This window comes from Drosophila santomea, chromosome X, assembly GCF_016746245.2.
Source record: "Drosophila santomea strain STO CAGO 1482 chromosome X, Prin_Dsan_1.1, whole genome shotgun sequence".
Lineage (NCBI taxonomy): Eukaryota > Metazoa > Arthropoda > Insecta > Diptera > Drosophilidae > Drosophila > Drosophila santomea.
The window spans coordinates 19321769-19344126 of NC_053021.2; the positions used below are offsets into that span (position 1 = coordinate 19321769).

At 38.6% G+C, this 22358-nt stretch overlaps 1 protein-coding gene across 5 annotated transcripts in view; it reads right to left on the bottom strand.

Annotated features, from left to right (window-relative positions):
- LOC120457382 (protein sprint) overlaps positions 1-22358 on the bottom strand; it is a 90224-nt gene that overhangs the window by 36472 nt on the left and 31394 nt on the right. The window contains exons 1-2 of one of the 5 annotated variants that reach the window (XM_039644928.1): positions 14701-14812; positions 12482-12688 (exon numbers count right to left, since the gene is read on the bottom strand). The exons of 3 other annotated variants lie outside the window; for them this stretch is intronic. Coding sequence is in view for 1 of the 2 variants with exons in the window: in XM_039644929.2 (XP_039500863.1) it covers positions 21976-22028 (53 nt within the window). In the remaining variant the exon portion in view is untranslated. Of the gene's footprint in view, positions 1-12481; positions 12689-14700; positions 14813-21975; positions 22146-22358 lie in introns of those variants that run through there. One more of the 5 variants, XM_039644929.2, reaches the window with a different exon arrangement.

The window sequence follows — 22358 nt, forward strand, 5'->3', positions numbered from 1 at the left end:
TTTGGGAGTGGGGAATATGGCTGGCTGCTTCATTCGCAAACATTGCTTTTTATTATGAACTATGCAAACTTTATTTTGCCCAGTTGCCATTTCTGATTATTATGCAAAGTGTGAAACGCAATTGTCAACAAATTGTCAACCAAACTTGGGCTAGTTGAGCAGTTTTCTTCGTATTTCCATTCTAATAAGGAGGAGGGCACGACGGTACCCAACTTGGAATCATTCGGATCATTTTGGATTTTGGGTTGGCTGCCAGGCGAAGATTGACGCGATTGAATGAATGTCGCGTGCAATGGAGCGCGCTGTTTGCCTTTGCAATTTGCCAAGTTATTTTTATGGATAGCAGCCATCCAGTGTTTTGGCCATTGTATGAATAGTGGATGGTGATTGATTTCAAGGCCAGAAGGCGACGTATTTGGACCGATAAAGCACCCGTCTCAAAAAAAATGATTGAATATTTACCATTCAGCTTTTATTTGGTGTCTTTAAAATCATTGAAAATGTATGACATATATTATACGAGAAGCAGAAAAGTTTGAAATTGATCTCATAAGAAATGTGACAACTTAAAACCCTCACAATTTCTGTTTCATTTTATGAGTCAAGCATAAATTGCTTTCAAATCGTACCTACTTCATTGTACATACAACATTCTAAGCAAATGTATACATAGGCAATTATTAAGCACTACTCTAAGTGCATCTATCAACCGGAATGCAATTAAAACCATCCCATGAATGTGATTCATATGCGAGTGAATGAGTGAGTGAGTGAATAATGAATGAGTGCTTATCGCTTATTGCCCAACAAACGAAACAGAAACTGTGTTCTGTGTTCTGTGCTTCCGAACTCTGGGGATTCCGTAAGTGGAATGCAATAAACTTGGAGCTTTGCCCACTCCATTCATTTTTGCGTTTTGGGGCTCCCTAACTTAAAAGTCGAAATTATTATTTTTTATATTTATTTCCCATCCATATGTGGGCGCTTTTTTTTTTGTTGTTCTGCTTTTGGGTGGCCACGTTTCGCGCTTTTGTGTTTAGTAATTTTTCAATTCTATCCCCTGGTGGTTGGGGTATATGTGGTTTTTTTTTTGGTTTTTTTTTTTGGGGGGGTGGTGAGATCTTTGCCCCGGTGGTTGCTTTTTGTCTGCCTTGTTACTACAAATTATCGGCAGTACGCTCGGCACGTGCGCGACGTGTTTCCACAGCGGGGGTTGGGAAATCGGCAAAGGGAAAAGGGTGGTGGAGGGGGAATGTTGGGAAATGGGGTTTTCCTTTCCACAGCCCTATTTCCCCATCCATGGTTTTAGTGTAATTGATTTCGCATTGCAATGAATGCGTTTACTGCGTGCCAGGCTCAACGATTTTGAGCTCTTTGATGGTTTGACTTTTGTTATCGTTGCTTCTTTGTGCGTTCCGGGATTTCAATTTTTCAGGATTTGCTCAAGAACGCTCTTTATTTATTCGATTGCTTAAATCAAGTTTATGGCAGCTTCACATTTCTGATTGCCTTCATTACCATTCATTTTATGATTTCAGGTAGTGCAAAACATTGTCTCATAATTTCTAACTGATATTTAAGATCCCGAAAAGAAAAAGAAACAAAAAACTTTTTAAAAGCCAAACAAGATCATAATATTACAATTTAATAACTAGAAACATTTCTGCAGAGAAACCAATATATTTTACAGTGATTCCGTATCGAACTGAAATCGGCGGAAAGTGCGTGAAAATCGGAACGGGGTCGTGTGTATGTGTTTTCCCGTCACTCAATGGCGACAACATTAGCCAAATTGATTTCGACAGCATTCGCTGGTCATTGAGGTTTTCTTCTTGGCATCCCGCCGCTCTATAAGCCCCATTCCACTCCACTCTATAATATATGCTCCCCCTAACTTTATAGTGCTCAAGGCCTTAGCAATCCACCTACAAGAAATCCACGCCCACGTTGTGTCCCCCAAAATGCGATGTGGAATGCCAGACGTTGTGGCATTTAGAGCTCAAGAATCGACAACAACAAAAAATGGTATATATATGTATATACGAGCGACAAAAACAAAAACAAACAGAAGAACACAAACAACTTTGAAATGTTATCTAAATAAATATATATAACCTGCGACACGAGTCTATAAATTATGTAAATGTAAGTTCCGTTTATTTCAATGTTTCTCCATGTCCCCTTCTTCATTTCTTTATAATTTGTTTGGTGTTTGGAAATTTTTGTAAATTTTATTTTCGTTTTTCATTCGAGGTTTTTATGAATTTTTAATTTGTTCGCTGGGATTTGGTTGAATGAAAATTTCACACTTTTGCCCAAGAGCAATTTGTGTGATTTGTGAACTAAAAACAGAGCCAGTATCTTTGAGATGAATGAATTTTCATTTGGGGTGTCGTTTAAAATATGTATCTGATAAATGTGGGATGCATTCGATTTGGTAGGCGGATCGATCTTATTGTGTATGGGTCGGTGTAACGTTATAATGCAAATGAGAAACGTATCTCTAAGATACTTTCGTGGGTGATCTTGGTAACGCAGGTAATGTCTCCACATAAATTGTGTATTGATGCTCTTTAAATTTATATTGATTGAATTTTGATTGAATTGAAAGCATTTTAAAGCGGTCATTCGTTTTAAGTTAAAGACCATGTGTTTTTATTGTGTGAACTTTAAACTAAAGTTGTTATAAGCTGGCGAAAAGTTATTTTGCTTATAATTGAAAATATGTTCAGAACGTATAGAAATAAATTTGTAGATGAATAACCTATCGAATAAAAAAATTATAATCTAAGAAGCATATCTAAAACTATAACAAAACAGTTTTATTTATCTATCAGTACAAATAGTAAACAAATTTTCGATAGTGCGCTTGTTTTGTAACCCACTAAAGCCATCGCGCGCTCATAACACATTGAACTCTTATTTATCTCTGAGATACTTTTTTGTTTTATGTTATTTATTTTTGTGTGAAAAAAATGCTGGCCCAGTAGTGACTAATGGGTTGCCTCACGCAGTGGAAAAGGAAACGAAATTCGCCGCTTACACAATTTGTATCTATCAGATACCCCGCCAAACTTAATTCGCTTGGTAGCCAAAGATGCTGTCGGTTTGCTCGGTGAAAGGCGCCGCTAAAAAATATCGCCAGAAAAGCAAAACGAGAAACAAAAAACATAAACTAGAGGCGTTGAAGTATTTATGATATGGGGCAGCTAAGAAATGCACACAGAAATGCAGTTCGATATCAATTGAAAATGCACTGCTAAAAATGTTACAGAAAATTAGCCAATGTTGAGATTCCCATTATTAAATACAATTAATATACCAGTAATTAGTACTTTAGTGTTTTGCATTCTTTGCGGCTATTCTGTGAAAAATTCAAATTTAATGCTCTACATCTGTGCCCATTTTACCAATCAACAAACTGTCCTAAACTAATGTCGAACCATTATTGCAATTTGGAGTAGTATTTGGAGCATAACTGATATGATTTATTAATCTAATTTAATCTAATTTTCTACGGTGCAACTAAACTACTTTTGGGGCTGCCGTTTCCCGCCACCGTTGGATGTTAACCGATGTTGCTCCATTTGTATCTTACGGTTCGTAGTTGCAAAACTTGACCATACAATAGACACACAGCAACAACAATAACACGAACTGCACACAAAAATATGAAAGTGCAACGCTGCAGCAAAAAAAAAAAACAGAAGCATGAAAAAGAAGCCGTTTTGTACAGCGAAGAAAAAACGATGAAAAAACCTGCTCAGCAACTTTTACGTTGCGCCCTCGTGGAACGCAAGTGTATAGTATGCCATTGGCAGTCTGAACGATAAAAATAAAAATAAAAGATACACAACGAGCAGCAGCAAAAAAAATACAGCGATAAAACAACGGTAACTCCACAGTGGGATCAGCATAGATGCAAATATTTTAAATTAAACAAAAATCTATATGTGTATGTCTATCTATACTAGTAATATATATCATTCGTTACGAACTTCCGATCAACATGCTCATTGTCCCCTACAAAACTATAAAAAATCAGACACAAAACGCAATAAAAACAGCAAAGTTTGTTGGGGAAATTAACATGTGGCCAAGTAAAAGGGGTCGAACTATTTTCTTTTTTCTTTCCCCATCGCAGATCGGGGGGATGCATGACGTCACTGGTTGTGTAGTTGTATAGTTGAATAGTTCTAATTGAAAAGACGAGAGGCTTAACTGCCCTACGATTTTGTATAATGAAAGGGGAGACAGACACCAAGGGATCCCCGACTTGACTTGAGAAAGGCACAACGAATTTCAACTGGGCGTGTGGGGCACTAATTAAAGAGGAATATATGCACACAACTGGCCATCGGTCATAATCCATCCATAAAGATCACTTAACGAAACGAAATGTCGAATGGTTAACGATTCGTTTCCATAGAGTTGAAAACATCTTGGAAATCAATTGGGTGTGCTTTATTCCTATTACGAAAGTCCATAACCCCAAATGGGGCTTTCATTTGGGGCTTTTTATGGCTGGGCTTAGGCTCAAGATGGGGTTCTATGGAACTGGTTCAAAAAAACGTAAGGGGAATTAACTACAATATCGAACAGACTTGTAAACATTTAAAACTTGATTATAATAATTGTAATCGTAATCGCCCATTAAATTGTTGAAACTTCAGCTGAGAACCATAGATATAATCAATCTCAACACGTTGGCCAATAATCATGCCAAATATGTATGTGAAGCACGCACATCTTTCAAATTAGTTCTCCAAAAGACGAGAAAATCATGCTTAGAAACGATCGATCGATCGGTCTTTCAGCCCACGTACATATGTATCTTTGAAACTGAAATGCGGAAATTTCAGATGAAACCGTATGGCAAAATGTCATTTTGAAGTCGTGTGTGATTCCCAGAGATCGATGAATGGGCCAACAACCAAGCATTTGGCAATCGACGTTGTCACTGAATTCACAATTCACATGGACACGAAATGATGATGATTTATGACGACACGAGATACGCAAATTGACACTTTCGCATTTCCATTCAAATAGGAACGCGATCTATTTGCATAAAGAAGCACTAGAGGGTAAAGTCAAATGAAATGGAAGTTAGCAAATGAAATTAGCATAAACGATCATGCGATCTGGAATTCATTGATCTTCTATTATGGAGGGGAGTTCTTGTCCATATCTTTATAATATCGTTTTGTGCGCTTGTCTCTGGGTCAAGAGAGCGGTACCGTTACAATCTGCTCTAAAAAGATATTCAATTTATCTGCATATATCCACATTTTCTCCACTTCGTATTCTCTTTTCTGTTTCTGTTTTTTTTTCATTTTTTATTTCCATCTTTTTGTTTTATAATAGCTCGCGCTATCTTGGCGTTTATAAAAATATTTTTATTACAATATTTTGATATCCGTTCGCTTGGTGTTTTCTAAGTGTTTTACAGCAAATTAAGTTGATTTTCATTTTTACGAGATGTTATTTTTACACCGTCAACTTGTTGCATTCATTTGACAGGCGAGCATAAAACGCAATTTCAAAGAAATACGATCAACACACAGAAAAAATTGTGCCGCAAAGAAACTTGGAAGAAACACACACTAGGCATTTAAGTGAATTAAACGGCATTTCTTTCAGTGCAAGTGAGCAGTATGTGAGAATACAGAAAGAATAGATTCTTTGTGAAGAAGAGCGAAAGAGTGGCACGATCGCTGGTTGTTGCCACGAGCTGTAGAATGTTGAAGTGCAAAAAGGGTGTCGTTGGGTCAATCTCAATTGCTTTCGGAGGCGGGGCAGTTTGGGGCATCAACAGATGATTTCGCTGTTGCGGTTCCGGATTGTAATTGAAATTGTTCACATGTGTATATACATACATACATGTGGTAGCCAAAAGTTCAACGTAGTTGCAACAATGTTTACTACTGAAAAAATATCTTTTTTATTTCATTTCTATTGAGAGGCAAGGAAATTATTAGGAAATGAGCTTGAAATCGTTTTAAAATTCTACTAAAACATTTAATTTTAACATTTTTGATAGTGGAAATATTTTTATTTGGTTGTTTTCATTTGGTAGTCGGTTGATTTTGAACTAGTTTTTCATCGCCCGCATTTTGAAGATACCTTATATGTATGGAGCCGTCCTCTATCGATCGCCAGTTAATCCCTCACCCACACCCAACTGAAAAGCCAAACTAAACTAAAAAAAACAAAAAAGCAGACCTGTGCAACCTGCTCTGCTGGAATGCACCCGTCCCACTCAAAAGAACAACAATAACAAAAACTACTACAAAAATGGAGAGAAAAGGGGTTGGCGGCAGGGCTAGTATCTGATTACAGTTTGAATGGTTGCAATGAACCAGAAAATTTGCTTTTGTATGCTCTTGATACTTCTCCCCGGTGTTCGTGAGCGTTTCGTTCTTTCTTCTCCCAGATACTCGTACTGGTACTTTTTTTTTAGCCGCAGGTGATGGCGAAACGAAGGAACCCATCTAACAAAGAAACAGGTGCAGTGGATGCACAGTACAAAAATTGATGGTGCTCCTTTGATATGTTAATAATTGAAATCATATAATCCATTGAATAGTGCAGTTAAGAAGAGTTAATTGTTGCAGTCGAACTCCGCTCAATAATTCAAGTGTTACAAGCCTTTAAATATTTCTGAAGGGAAATAAAATAGTTGGTAGTGTTTTGTAACTATATTTTTAAGAGCCTCGTGATTTGGCCATATTTTTTGCACTGGGTGTTGCTGGACAGTGAGCACTGAGCTTCACCTTACTCCATCACTCCCCTTCGTTTTGCCCCAGCTCCTTGGACATTATTTTGTTCGAGGTGAAACGGACACAAAACGTGACTGGCAACAAGTTGGGGCCGAAAGTGAGGCGAAAACTCTGGCTCTCGAGTGGCCGAGTGAAGTGCGGCAACGTTGTTTGTTACTGATGCTACGACAATTACAGTTATTTTATGAGTTTGCAGAGCATAACCAACAGCATCAGCCAAGAACATCCAATCCAAGGCGTCCAACAACATTCAACATTTAAACATCCATCCACATCGTTGGCCACTTCATTTTGCAAAGAGAGCGGAAATTTAATGAGCAACACGCCCTCGCAGTTGCAATTGCAAAATCTGCTGCCACCATTTGTGCACAGCCACCGCAGCCACATCCACATCCACATTCACATCCACAGCCACAGCCACATCCATCAGATACTTTATATTTCTCTCGGGGCACAGCTTCCACAGTAATGATGCGTTTAGCAGATTATGAGCTCAGCTTCTGGCGTCCAAATTGGAGCAGCCAAAGAAGTGGAGAAAACCGAGTTGGAAAATTGCAAAAATTGCAAACGCTGTTCAGTCTTTTGTGGTCATTTAGAAAATGCGAAAAACTGCATCCAACCCGGGGCGATATACAGATTTTAGTGAATGCGATTTCGTACGTGCTGCGGGATATGGTAAGTTGAAAATAACAGATCTGTGCTGTGACAATCAGTTAACTTGATGCCAGACGTCTGGCAATTAGGCGTTTATCAAGTGTTTCAAAGAGACATTTAGTTTACTCATTTCGAGCTTCAGCTAAGTACGAGTATACCATACTAAAATCCCTTAGTAGACCATACTTTTTATCCCCAATTTCTATGGTAAACCCAAGCACTCGATACTGGTAAAGTGGGGCAGCTACAAATCGCTTCATTAGCGGTGCACAACAACCAAACCAGCGCGTCGACATGCCACTTTCACATAAAATGGCCAAAACAAAGCAACGAAATGTTGGCCAAAACCAACTGTTGTCAGGCAACTGACTAGCAGGTAAATCAATCGTTGAGTTAGGCAAAGCTAAGTTAACCTGGCCAAGTGTGTATAGTGTGGAGTATAGTTTATGGCTGCATAATACACTCCCCCAAAAAAATGAATAGAAAGAAGTGAAAAATTTCGGGGTGCCAAGAGTAGAAGTGCGGCAACGGCGCTCTCCAACTTCAACTTGGCCATGTGGCATGTCAATTTTTCCACCATTTGCGGCAATTTCTTTTCGTTTTTCGGGGCTCTTTTATTTGTGTGTTTATTGTGAGAGGAGAAGAATAAGCAAAAGGTTATGCCCCGCTCCTTTAATTCCGCCGGTTTCGTTGCCGTTCGTTTAATTTTATTGCCTAATTTTCAACTTTGATTGCTGCCACACCCTCAAAGAAAAAAAAAAAAAAAGCAAAGCAAGAACCAAATGAAAAGAAGGAAAACACTCCACCCTCTTTCTCCCGTCACTTTCACGCTCGTTGACATTTCTTTGGCTGTGATTTTGGGTTTCCCCACCACTTTCTTCCAGCAGTTTATCTTTCAATTTTCCTCTGTCGAAGAGTGCTAGCGATAATCCATTTTTATATTTTATTTAGCATTTACGCTTGCATATTAAACGCTTCATTTAGTTCGCGCGAAAATATCATAAAGAAATTAACATTTTCCGCCTCCTTTGGGGGGCGGAGATGAGGAAAGCTCATTATCCCATTACCTGAGGGAAATCCACAAAAGGATCATTAACTACAATTTACTGCCGCTTTTGTGGCATAGAAAGTTGGTTGCTCTTGGAGCATTGCTCTTGGGGCACCGACAACAACATCTGTCTTGGGAAACTCCTAAATCTCAACCGGTATAAATAAATTGAGATATACTGCTATATATTCGGACAGCCATAAATTAAGTCTAATGCCTGGTTAAGTAAATTGTAAAATGTAGCTGCCAGCTGTTTCTCTCATATCAAGTTGTTTTAATGACATTTCGATAGCCGAAAAACTAGGTACTTGTCAAATGCAGCTTCACAATTTGATTGCAATCGCCATACAAGTAAATAACTTTTTTATATCATTCAGTTCGTGCTGTCCTCTGTGGATATATGCTTGTATTTGAGCCACTGCGGTTTTGATATTCCATAAAAAAGGGCCACTAAAAGTTTAACGATTCACAAATCTATCATTTGAGTGACATCTGCTTTATTGAAAATGCTTCAAACAGACACACAAATAGAGCAAAAGGCAATATAAATAACACTTAAAAGTTAAAGTAATCGAAAGTGAGAGAGGAAGCTAACTTTGACTAGGAATTATGATGATTAAAAATTCTATAATTATATCAGAAACACTTTAAAATATAGGGTGTTTTTTTTAGAGGTATAGAACTTTAAATTGCAATAAAACAACGATGGATTATTCGATTGACATGAATTTTATTGACATGAAAGATAATCTTGTGGCATTACATTTTAAATATGATTTCTGGCATATGACCGCCACGGCTGGCTCGGATGTAGTCCAATCTGGACGTCCAATTTGCAATGACTTTTTCCAACATTTGGCCGTATATCGGCAATAACACGGCGAATGTTGTCTTCCAAATGGTTTAGCGTTTGTGGCTTATCCGCATAGACCAATGACTTTACATAGCCCCACAAAAAGTAGTCTAGCGGTGTTAAATCACAAGATCTTGGAGGCTTATGAAAAATCGGGAACAACAGCAATCTCGTTTTGGGCCCATTCGACGAATCTACGCCTTGCTTGATGATCGTTTGGTTTCAATTCTTGCACGAGTTGGATTTTGTAAGCACGCATGACGAATTGCCAAACCAAACTGAGAATAAATCACTTGACAGCTGTTAAATCGGTCGCCATCTTGAACAGTAATGCCAACTTAAAGTTCTATACCTCTAAAAAAAACACCCTATAGATTACACACACTTCGTTGGCTGGTTTCAATGATTAATATTCCAGGGCCTATAAAAGTATCTTCAAGAACTACCTCTTTCACAAATCTAGATATTATTTTAAGCACAACTTTTGTGGGCCTATAAAAGTATCTTCAAGAACTACCTCTTTCACAAATCTAGATATTATTTTAAGCACAACTTTTGTGGTCACCTGTTTTGTACGTGGGGTGCCAAGCTGTCGCAGTGGATATGTATATATTTATGTATATATTACGAGGGTTTGGGTTTGGGAATCGGTATGGGTTTGTGTTTGGGTTTGGTCCGTCAACCACCCACGCACACAGATTGCAAGTTTATCTGCGTATCTTACAGATAGACGAGCACACTCATGGCGAACTATCAATAGCATCATCCGCAACAAGAAGTTGGCTTTGTCTTTCGCTGATTTTCATTCTGGTTTTTGTTTTTGATTTTGAGTTGGCTGTGTGTTCACCCTGTAGGCGGCTGCTTCCAGTTGGCTTCTTGGCTTGATTAAATATTGCCAACGACAACGGGCCCAGTCTCGGGCTCGAGTTCAAGATGGGAAATGAACGTCGTCGCGACTTCGTCATCGTCTGATGCCGCCTTTCAGCTCCAATCTCGCATCTCTGGATCGCCCATTCCACTGGGTTTTTAGTTTTTAGCCCACCAAAACCCCGATAACCCCCCTGACAACCCACAATTTGCAGTGCGTCGTCAACGTCTGAAGTATCTTGAAGAAATCGTAAAGAAGATGCCAAGGCAAAAGCACAAAGAGCACGCGGAAGTGAGTCAAAATAAAAAAGGGGGAAAAGACCAAAAAATTACAGAAAACATAAAAAGCGGAATTGAGACGCTCGTCATAGTCCATAGCCCCGCCCCTTTGCCTCCTGCAACAAGCTTCAATTGAGTGCTGCTAAAGATCGCAATTATTTGAGTTGGAGACCCTGAAAATAAAGTTCAACGCTGCTTACAAGAGGTTCGTGGCATTTTCGGTGGCCACAGCGATTTTAATTTGTCCAAATGAGTTTTTAAATGATTTATTCTCTTTAATGAATATTTAATGATTTATTTACAACTCAAGTTCTTCAAATCATATTTTTGGAAAAGTAATAAACCAGTAACATACTAGGTAATTAAATTTAAAGTGTATTTTTGAATATTTGTTTTCAATATTTTTAAAAGACCGCACATTCATTCATTTAACTGAACTCTTAGGAAATCTGTCAATCAAAATTGTGAACCACTATTTAAAAACAATTTAAGCTGAACAAATCCTCTTATGTTTCCCCATCAAATTCTTAAACAATTAAATGAACGCCGATTGCTACAATTACGATACGGATTGAAAATCCCATTATTTCTCCGGAGAATTACGCAATGTACAACTTATTGAGATACCAAGGCAAGGAATTTCGTAATCACTCATTGTATGTAAGACTGGTAATGGGCACTACTACTACAACTGTACAAAATGGGTTATGATTTGAAATTGCCGGTGGGGGTAGACACTGTTGATAAGGCAGGTGGGTGGCTGCCCCTGCTCTTGGGAAAGCAAATGAAAGAAAGAAAACGAAAGTTCAAATTGGCCCGAAGCTGATAACAAACTGGATGGAAAAAATCAAAGTCAAAAGGAAATGGGGGAAATGTATTCTCCTCTAAAGACTGCAATTTGTAGTTGTTGACTTTTCAGCTGGCCCGCGGTTAAATTCATTATTTATCATCAGTTTGCTTTTCAAAACCTATTTGAATGTTTGCCCAGAAAATGCACAGTGAAAAAATAAACAAATATTATAGTAAACCCAGTCGAACGAATGGATATATAAATTTGCAACTTGGGAAACCTGAAAAGAGTCTTTTAATCCCCTTTATAACTTTATTAACTAATTCACAGGATTAGAAAATGTAATGGATTCTTGCAATCGATTTCTGTGCCTTCTGATTCTAAAGCTAGCTTTTCTCAGTGTAGATAAAATTGTGATAGTGGAGAGGGGAAAACCACGACATTGGGGAGCAGACAAACAGATTACAAAGAAATTGTCATCGTCGCTTATATATTTGTATTTTTTTGGAGACATCATCGATTGACCGTCGATATCGAAGGCGCCTTCCCCGCCGCATCACCGCCATCATCGCAGTCCCCTGCTCCACACACCGCAGAACTTTTCCAACAAATGCTTTCCCCTTATCGCTTTCAGGTGGCAACTTTGATTGGGTGGATGATGTCGCAGACTGTCGGGGGGTCGGGTCATTTGTTCTAAGTGCCTTAAATGTTCCGTCATGTTTTGTCCATCTATCTGACCAAAACTGCGACCCCATCCCTTCGGTTTGTTTGTGTTTTGCGCAGTGCATGTCAGATGATAAGGAAAAGCCAGCCGGCGTATTTGTTGCACATGTGGAGTTTTAGTTAGGGGAAAACATACATATTTCTGGCGGATGGAAAGTTCGGAGTCAATAAGTCAACAGCCCAGGCACTTTGAACTCTCTACATCTATTAGGTATTAATTGCCAAGAGTGGTGGGGTCGTTGTAACTTTAAAATGTATCTTTACATTCAACTTAATATTTTACTCAGCCCAAAGATATTTTGCATAACATACAGCTCTTTTTTCCTAGTAATTCTTCCCCAGTACGTTTTTTACCATAAAAACCTTAGGAGTATCCTGTTATCTTCATTATTGAGTGCAGTTTTTGTGTTGGTAGAGAAACAATTTTTCATTTTGTATTTTTTCTCTTCTGTTCTTTTTGTTTTTTGCATTTTTGCATTACTTACATGTTGGTGCTTTCTGTGTCGTGTTTCTCTATGCAAATTTTCAGAGGCGGAGAAGAGACGCTGTCCCTCTCTTTCTCGCTGTGGCTTTCCGTCTCTTTCTGCGATGACAAGTTCGTTGACTGTTGAAAGAGTTTCGTATTAAAATTGTTTAAACTGCAACTTCTTGCAATATTTTCCGATGCTTCGATGGCATTTTCACGCTTTGCACTTCTTTTTGTAATTCGTATGTTGAATCGAAACAGATAAAATTGAGAATGTTAAAGAATTAATTAGGTTTTTTTCTTTATGCCGCAAAATCGCTTGCCCCACAGTCATTCTCTCAATTCATGCGAGTGGTTGTCATGACAATAAAAACTCAAAAAAAAAAAAGGAAAAAGGTTAAAAAAATACCCCATTGCTGACCATCCGCTTGATATGTAGTATGTAAATAAAATGGAAAATTCACTCGGGCGTACAATGCACGTTAATGAAACTCCACACTCCAAAACGAAAAAAAAGCGGTGGAAAACCTGGAGAATTTTCATGCTGGAAAACTAAACGAGCGAAAATTGCATTCCCGATAAAACGTTTAAAAACAGTGCATGTTTAAAGCTATGTACAATTGAATCCATTTATGGCCATTAAAATATATTAATTTGAGGAATCTTTTGGCTTTTATCGGGCTCCAATTGATTGAATGGGAATGATACAAAAAAATACAAAAGGAAATATAAATTAATAAAAAAAAATTAAATCAAGATATTTTAAGCGGTACATTAGAAAATTCTACGGGCATTTTTCCTGCGGCTTTTCGCGCCCAACTGCAATCTGCATTTCGTGTTTAGGTTTCGGTTAGTGCTTTTCTTCATTTACAGTTAATAAACGTTAACCGCAAGTGGCCTAGTCTTAGCCCATTAAGCATTAAACACATACATACGTATCTTGTATGTATGTATTGGAATGCGGCTGCGAAGAATCGCTGCAGCACATGCTAGCAATTCTTCGCAGCCCTTCTTTCGTTCTTTCATGTGTTCCTTTGGGGAAAACTCAAGTGTCATCGCATTTGTTTGTAAATTGATTGTCGATCGTCTCGAATGACATTAATGACGGAGAAAAAGCTAAAAAGGATTGGAGGAAAGCGAGTGGGGAAAACTAAAGTGCAGCCAGAGGAAATTATGATTTCCACAAGCTATTTTCGGACCCCACACACCCCGCATATGAATATGAAGCTATGGTATTTTTAGTTCGAACAAAGTAGCTCAGAAAACTTTGAAGCTATCGAGGGAAATGGATGGAAAGCACTCTTCTTTAAATCATAAATGTAAACAGGTGTTAAGCTACGAACAAATCAAAGGGGTAATTTAATCATATGCCATACTTCTTGATTGAAATACAATCTATACAAAAGAATTACAATACATGTGTAAAATTTACATAGATAAAAAATGCAAAATTTTTATTTTTAATAGATTTAAGAGCTTGAGGCTATAACCAAACCCCAAAAGTCGTAAACTTAAATCGTAATATACCGGACTTTTTTTTTAATGCACAATACCATATTAGGCAATCCCAAAAACATAAATTAAGAATACTTGGGGGCATTTTTTTGCTCACTTTTGTTAGCTTTGCAGGTGATAAACGCGATAATTCCGAAGAATCTGGGACTGAGTCAGAAAGAGATGGCGAAACACTGGGCGGGAAAGAGAGGACAACATGAGTCACCCACGAAGATCAATGTGCGACATAGATTTAAATTTAACTGCAGGCCTTGCCAAATCGAAACCGAACTCAAAGTGCGATGAAAACTCGTTCCAAACTCAAGACACTTTTTAGCTTACTTTGCATTTATAGCGAAAACCCATGTGCAAAAGCTAAAAATAAGAAAAACATAAACCGAAACCGAGTCAAAAACAAAAAAACAAACAAACAAAACTGCCTGTAAAACTACAATGAAGAAGCAACCACATTTTTTGTTTTCGGTTTTCCTCTTTGTATTCTTGTTCTCTGTTATTCTTTGATTATTTGTGTTTGCATTGCGAAGAATTAAAATAAATAAATGAGGCACACGCACTCACACACACACACACGCACGCACACAAACAAAAAAACGTTAAGGCATACAAAATAATCGCAAATGTTTTAAAGCATTTTTTTTATCTATTTATTTGGCACTCGAATGTTGGTTAATTACACGCACACACACAATTAGCATTGAGTAAAAAAAAATGCCGCGCACTTACAAAACAAACTTCGCAATTCGAAATTATTCGCGTGTGAAAATGGCAAACAACATTGTCGGCGTTTCTTATTCGATTTTCGAGCAGCCGCGACTACGAACCGTTCTCATCGGGCGTTCCAACCAGAATGAGTGGACAACAGTAGTTTGCCACCGAGCGCAGCGAATGCGCACGAGAGGAAGAGGAAGAGAGAGCGCCAGTGAGAGAGAGAGAGAAAAAGAGCGGCATTGCACAAACATGTGGAACGAGTTTGCTGCATGGGAAGTGGATGCTGCCCACACACACACAAACAGGCTTATGCTCCGCTCACGCACACGCACACGAATACAAAGGCCGCTGGTAAGTTGCGCAAATCGCAAATGTTTTGTTTTTTGTGGCGCTCTCTCCCCCTCTTCGTGGGTTTTGTTGTTGCCGCCGCGATCGAAATCACGAAAAACCGCCATAAAAGCGTTTGCATTGTTTTTGGTCAACTGCATTGCAGACCGCGGCATCCACACAGCCACAAAAATTAACAACATCCACTGTGAACTGCACAGAGCAAAAAGGGGAGCAAGTCGTCTGCACTTTCAAACAATTTGCAATATTTGGCAACAATTTTCTTTTTATGTTATGTTATTAATACTCTTGGTCTAAACCATCTTAATAATAAGGAATATTAGGTTACATAGTACATTTAGAAAAATTCTCCTTCAACCCGGAAGTTCGTAGGAAGCGATGCCATACTATCAAATGACTTAATTTGTAATATTTTATATAAGATTTCAAAACACATTTGGATAATTTCTTCCAGTGTAGAACATCAAAATCCGAAATGAACGCAGGCGAATGACTATTTAAAGACGCCTTATAAACGCATCTAGCAAATCGAGAGGCGAGAAGGCCAAAAAACGAAGGCGTTTGAGTGCGGAGGCGTGGCAGAGGGTGGTGGCGGAAAACTAGGCGAGGTCGCAAATGCGTTAACTTTACCATTTCCCTCCACATGTTATTAAAACCGTTGTGACAAACTCGACTTTCCATGGGGTTTAAGTATTGCAGCTACAATTTAAATAAATGCAAATAAATGAAGAGAAATAAGTTCATACATTTATTCACACGTTAATCTAAGCGAAATGGTCATGAAAGGAAATATAAATATATGTACATATATACTAAATGTACATACATAGAGATTTATAGCGATTTAGGCATTCCGTTATTTACAGTACTAAAATAACTCCATATCGATAAGCTCTTTTTGCCCACTGTAAAAGAAGAAGGAGAGAGCAGTGGATCGTAAGTATGTAAATACACACACACGCACGCACACGCTTAACTTGAACGTGGGAGAGCCCTTCGCTCAAATCGTCAAAACTGCGCCAAAGTTTCTTATTATTTTTATTGCTGTTGTTGCCCTCTTATTTTCAGTTGTGTTATGCGCTTTGTTTTCTTTGTTGATTTGCCTGCCCGTTCTTGTACATTTCTTACATTCTGAATGGCCTCGACCGATCGCGGCAAGTTGAACTGGGGTGTAAGAAGCAGAGTGTAAGTTGGAGAGGGAGTGGGAGTTTAACAGGAGAGCGAGGAGAAGAGAGAGAGAGAGAGAGCGGCATGGATCGACCAGCTGTTGCGGCCAAAGCTTTTGGTTTTGTTTTTGTTTGTGTTCTCCCAATTGAAGCAGAAACCGGCTCCAACAAGACAAAAATGGGAGGGGCATTCCCGAAGGAATGCTGCTTTTACTTCCCATTTTCATTTCCATTTGACCAAGTTGACAAATTGGCTCCGACATTCCAGAGTGACAGAGACGGGGAGCGGGTGACAAAGACAGACATAGAGACAAATAAATCAAAATTAATGCCATACAATTATTAATTAATGTAATGAATGTGCTATTTGCTTAGACAGATGTTGCCAACAGCCAAAAAAGTGTGGGGCGTAAAGAGGGGGTCGCACAATGGGGCCAACTTAAATTATGATTTCTTGACCATTTCGCCGTAATTACGCATGCAAAGCCAAGCTCCATCGCCTGTGCGAGCAGGACAGCGTGATATTGCAGCAGTGCGAATAAGATAGCATATGGCTAAAATTGCAGTTACCGTTACAGCTAACAGGACTTAAGAGAAAAGTACAGTGGGCTCTCGAAAATCGCAGGGAATCCATAACAAATGTGAGTAATATTTTATATGAATGAAAATAAAATAATATATCTTGTGTAAATTATGAATGTTTGGTTTTTATATTAAAATAATTCTTTCGTTATACGCATAATGCAAACGAAAAAGAACTTTTGTTTTTTTTTTTTTTAATTACCTATGTTTTAAGTTATACATAGATGTCTAATAGTATGCACTACAAAAATAACTACAACTTTGAAGAATGCACACTTCTTGTATGTAATTCCTTATAAGCCAAAGTGATATTGTTCTAGATTTGGTTTTTTCGAACCAATTAAGCATACACCTTATCGGGCGACTCCTGTAGACGATTTGGCCCATTCCGAGAACACCGACCATTTACAACATAAATTGAAAAACTATTGTCAGCCCCACGCGGTTCACGCGACCCAAGGCCGGCATTATCACATGCGATAAATATTTATATGGAAATGTAATGACTGTCGACCCCACCGCCCCCCCAATTCCACCACACACCCCCCTCCCCCTTCGCCCTTCGGAAAATCGCCCCTCATACCCACAAAATGGCTCGGCCTTCGTCGCGCAATTAATGTCACCACATCCTTTGGGCCTTATTAATGTCCTTGGACGGCCGTTCAGACTGTGTGCGTGGTTTTAGGGGTTGGCCATTAATGCCACCACCCCCCCTTCACCCCACTCACCCCCGCCCCTGCGGCCGGTGAAAACAATTAATTTGCCTATAATGCAATTTATATCGGTTCGTTCTCCGTTTTCAGATTGCGATGCACAGAAAAAAATGTCAAATTTCCACAGGAAACTACAACTTTCACAGCCTCTATAGAAAATTCGTTTCGGAAGAAAATAAAAGCAAGTGTATGAATACATAATAATATAATATTAATTATATACATACATATATTCAAATTATTACCAACTATTTTTTACCGTGCAGGACACTATCCATCGCCTTTTATCCCTTATTGCCATCGAGAACTCCTGCAAACACCATTCTTTAGACTTTTGGCCACATAATGTGCATATTTTTGGGTGGCCTGCGTTTTCGGTATGCCAGCCAAAATGATTAATTATTTAAAACAACAACGAGCAGCGTTGTTTAAGAACAATTCGCGTGGGCACAAAGATATTCTAATGGCCCCTAAATAGTTACAATGCATGAAAGATTAGTGGCAGGAGATGTTTGTGTTTTTGTGTTTGTGGTTCTTGAATTCTTCAGATTCCCAAGCACAAGATTTACAATTGCCATCTGATTTATAGTTTTGAATGGGGTTTTCAAGGAAGATCGTTGAAGAAGGTATCGAAAAGTATGCTACAAAGTATTTCAACTACGTAAAAAGGCAAAAAAATTCTCAATATTTGCAGCACTTTAAAGTTTTCTTGCGCATAAATCATATTTCCCAGAACCAATTAAATCTGGAAGTAACTTACAAGCCAGATAAGATATTAATGATTTTAAATCAAATTAAATGCGAATGCAGCTGGCTGCGCAAAGTTCACAACTGCACTGCTTTTTCTGACATAATTGGGCAGTTCGCCGATGATGACAAGAGCCAGCAAGCTGGAAAAGCGAGAAAAGCGGGAAAAGCCCGCATGGAGCTGCCAGACACAGAGGAGACCACCTCGCCACCCCAAGGAAATATATTGTAAACAAACTGTCAAATCGGAGACACGAAACGAGAAATGTTTGGAAAACGGCAAAGGGAGCACAATGAAACAGATATACATATGTGTGTATCGCGGGGGCGGAGAAAATCTTGTGGAAAATCTCGAAGCAAGTCCAAAAATCCGACTGCAGTTGTCGTGCAACTTGATGTGTGCAACATGGTGTGTGTTTCGAAGCTGCAAGACATTTGCCAAGCGCATTTTGCTGCACAAAGGGATGGGGCATGGCAGTACACATTTCGCCTTGTTGCACACACACAATTCATATTTCATTTCAGTTACTAACTAAGTAATAAGTTACTAATAAGATAATAACTTAATAGATTACCTTAAACATACATAAATAATGTATCTTCATAATTCGTTACCTTTGTTTAAGCTTGCATTTGCATACACGATGTATTTATTTAAACCAAAAATGTTTAACTCACCTGGAAGAAAATAAGAACAAATGAAGAGCATTAGTGAATATTTTAATATAAAAAACAGCTGAATAAATATGAAACTTCAGAGGGAAATTCTATATCTTAATATAACCAATTGGCTGTTTCAATTGAAAACTTCTAATGCAGCATCACTATATATTATATAAAGCGTAAGCAAGGAACAACAAGAGTTTGTAAATTAATTAAAAACTGCTTGCTGTTGATGTTTTTTTGGTTTGGGGAAAATGTCCAAAAATTGTTACGAGCTTCCCAGAGGCCATTGACGGGGTCAAGTTATTGGCAGGGTCGAGATCCCAGAACGCCAGCCAAAGGAACTGCCCATTTTAAAACCTCCGCGGCGGCAGCTTGGATATATTTTTACGACCTTCGAGGCGAAGCAAGTGCGAAGAAGTGAAAAAATGTTGCAAGGGGAATGGGACCTGTAATTAAATAATGCCCTTGCTGCTGCCACGCCCCCTTTGCCAGCTAAAACCCCGTCGTTCGCCCACTTTGCGGCATGAAAAACACAAACAAAAAGTACGAGTATCTTAACAGCATTTGAAGTTGAAGGAGCCGAGGTCCTGCGGTGGACAGAAGTTATATCCGTGTTTACTGTCTGCTGACCCCCAGGAGAAAATTCGCGGGGCGGGGAGTACAAAGGTCAGGGGATCGGAGGTCGGAGGCTAGCAAAGCACACAAGCACACGCATCGAACTATTACTCCCCTAGGATAAATTAATAAATTTCCCAGTGAAAGTTGCCACAAAAACAGGGGCAGCAAATGAAATACTGCATAAAAGTGCTTCATTTATTTGTTGCTGGCAATTTCCTTTATAATTTCAACGGCTTTCAAATAACAAATTTTTTGTTGCCAAAACATAGATGATAAGCAACAAATTACCCAAACTTGTACAAATCTATTAGTTGTTGGTTGATTTTTAGCCAGGTTTTGATGAGGAAACCCATAAAATATATATTATACTTTTTGCCATACGAAGTTTACCAACTGCAGATGGAAAAATGTAAAAAAGCTTAATAATTTGAACAGTTTTTTGAGCAAAATGCCAGTACAAATACGAGACAATGATGATGGAGTTGATGATGTAGTCTTTGCCGATGATGAAGACAAGATTATATGGCAAATGGCCATATGCAACATTGTAAAATTTATGTGAACTGGTATGTACGTGCGGTCCATAAATGGAAAATGCATTTTACAGATTGCGCATGGAAAATAAAAGCGGACACAAGGAAAAAAGAAAGAAAAAGGAAAGAGTCGGCAACTTTCTCTTTATTTGGAAGAATTTGCAGATGTCAGCGATGAATCGAGATCAAAAAGGATATACATACATAACTTCAAATTGACTGTTGCTCATCTACTGCCTAAGATCTATTTAATTAAATGTAAAAATGGTTTTTGATAAATATGGTTTGATAAATACTACAAAAAAGTTAATAGTTATATAGTTTCTCTACCAATCTCTCTAATTTTCTTTAAACAACGGCAGCTAACCTTCTTATAGGCAAGTATATATCCTTATTTTATTTATTTAGTTTAGTTCATTGTGCCACTTTCAACTTAATAAACACGCATGGCAAAAACATTTGAATGATGCCACTTTCAGACTCCTTAAAACCGCCAACCATCCATATTTTTTTTAGCCTTTTTCAGGAACTCGAGTTTTGCACCCTTTCCCGACAAAAGAAAATTCCCACAACATGAAAACGAAAGCAATAAAATTAGGGCCAATACTCTTCACACCATGCAAAATGCAAAAAAGAAAAAAAAACAAAGGAGAAAAACGCTTGGCGAAAACTTTTGCAGAGAGTGGGAAAATGGAAAAGTGAGCAAAAGTTTTCCCCTTCTTGTTATTTTTTTTTGGTTGGTATGATATTTCAGATATGGCAAATTAGCAGGGCACTACACTAAACTTCATTTCACTCTTCTGCTGCGCCATTTAATCAAGAAAAACACTTTTTATTGTGAAAAATTATGACATTGTTGTTGCCTTAATGTTGGCCATTCCATTTTCCGCTGGTTGTTGCTAATGTCAAGTGTTATTGTTATGCAGACAATTATAGCAGGCGATAAAAATGCTTAGGAAAAGCGGTCGGGATGGAAAAGGAAAGCAAATGGAAAGGATGGCAAGGGAAAACGGGGGGTTGAAATAATAATAATGAGAGTTTTGCAAATGAGAAAATATGTTTATTAGGGTTACCAGTCAGTCAGGATAAAAGGATAAAAGCGCGGCACATTTGGGGCGTTTGGCATTGGCGGAAAATCGTGGAAAGCCCAAGAGCCAGCAGCTGCGATCGTTCTGGTCATCAGCACTTTGTTTACTCTACGACGGCCCCCAAAAACCAGCTGCAAACTTTGTGTAAACAAACTGCGAGCGAAGAAAGTGAGATCACTTGAGACAAATCAGGGATGTCCGCTGCATGGCATCCATCAAATACATATATGTATCTATATGTATATGTATGTATCTATATCTGACTTTAATTGCCCATGACAAATGTGAAAACTTGTGGGCGACTCTTTGATGATCGTTTTGGCCAAACAATTGCTACTTTAATGCTCGCAAGTGGAAGTGATTAATGCTTAGAATTGAACTCAGTTTGTATGCAAAACGCGCGTGTTTAATCGCCACTCAATTAATTAATGGGTTTTCGTGCATATAAGGATGTGCATTTTCCGTGGCATTAGTGCATTCAAAATGCAATTTTAGATAAGCATAGTTAGCTGAAACGGAAATTCAACTTAAATAGAGTTGCTGACAGCAAATGACTGTAAGATTAGTGCCTGAACTAGGAAGATAATAGCTCCCTCTGCAGGATCAAGTTTTAGGAATATGAATTTGCCAAAAGTTGGTTGGGTATATGTAGATCTGTGGGATATCTTATCCCCATCCCCATCCCCATCCCCATCCCCACGCATCGCCAGTCGTCGTCGTCTGACCCATATTTATTTTTGGCACTTTGGTATTTCACATTCGATATGGGCTGTCCGCCAAAATAGAAGTGCATATGAGTGCAACCGAAGTGCAGCCGAAGACAACTTACCGAAATGGAAAGAACTTTTCCAGTATTTGTCTGCCCAGGCTGGTCGTTGTCATGTTTTCCCCACTTTTTCAACTTTTCCGACTTTTCCGACTGGTGCGGTGGCTCCTCTTTAGTATTCTCTTTTCTTATTTTGGTGCGGCAGGAAATGTGGTGCAACAAAGACGGCGACGGCGACGGCGGCATTAACAACAACTGCGCACTGGGCAATTGAAATACGCTTTAATTAAACTAATCAGAAGATATATACGCCATATAAAGACGCGCGATACTGAGCAGACGCCCACACACACACGCACACACACACACAGGGGGAGTCGTTTAAAAGAAATTGCCTCGAAAAAAAGGAAAACAAACCGAAACTGCTCGCTATATGTATATTTTCA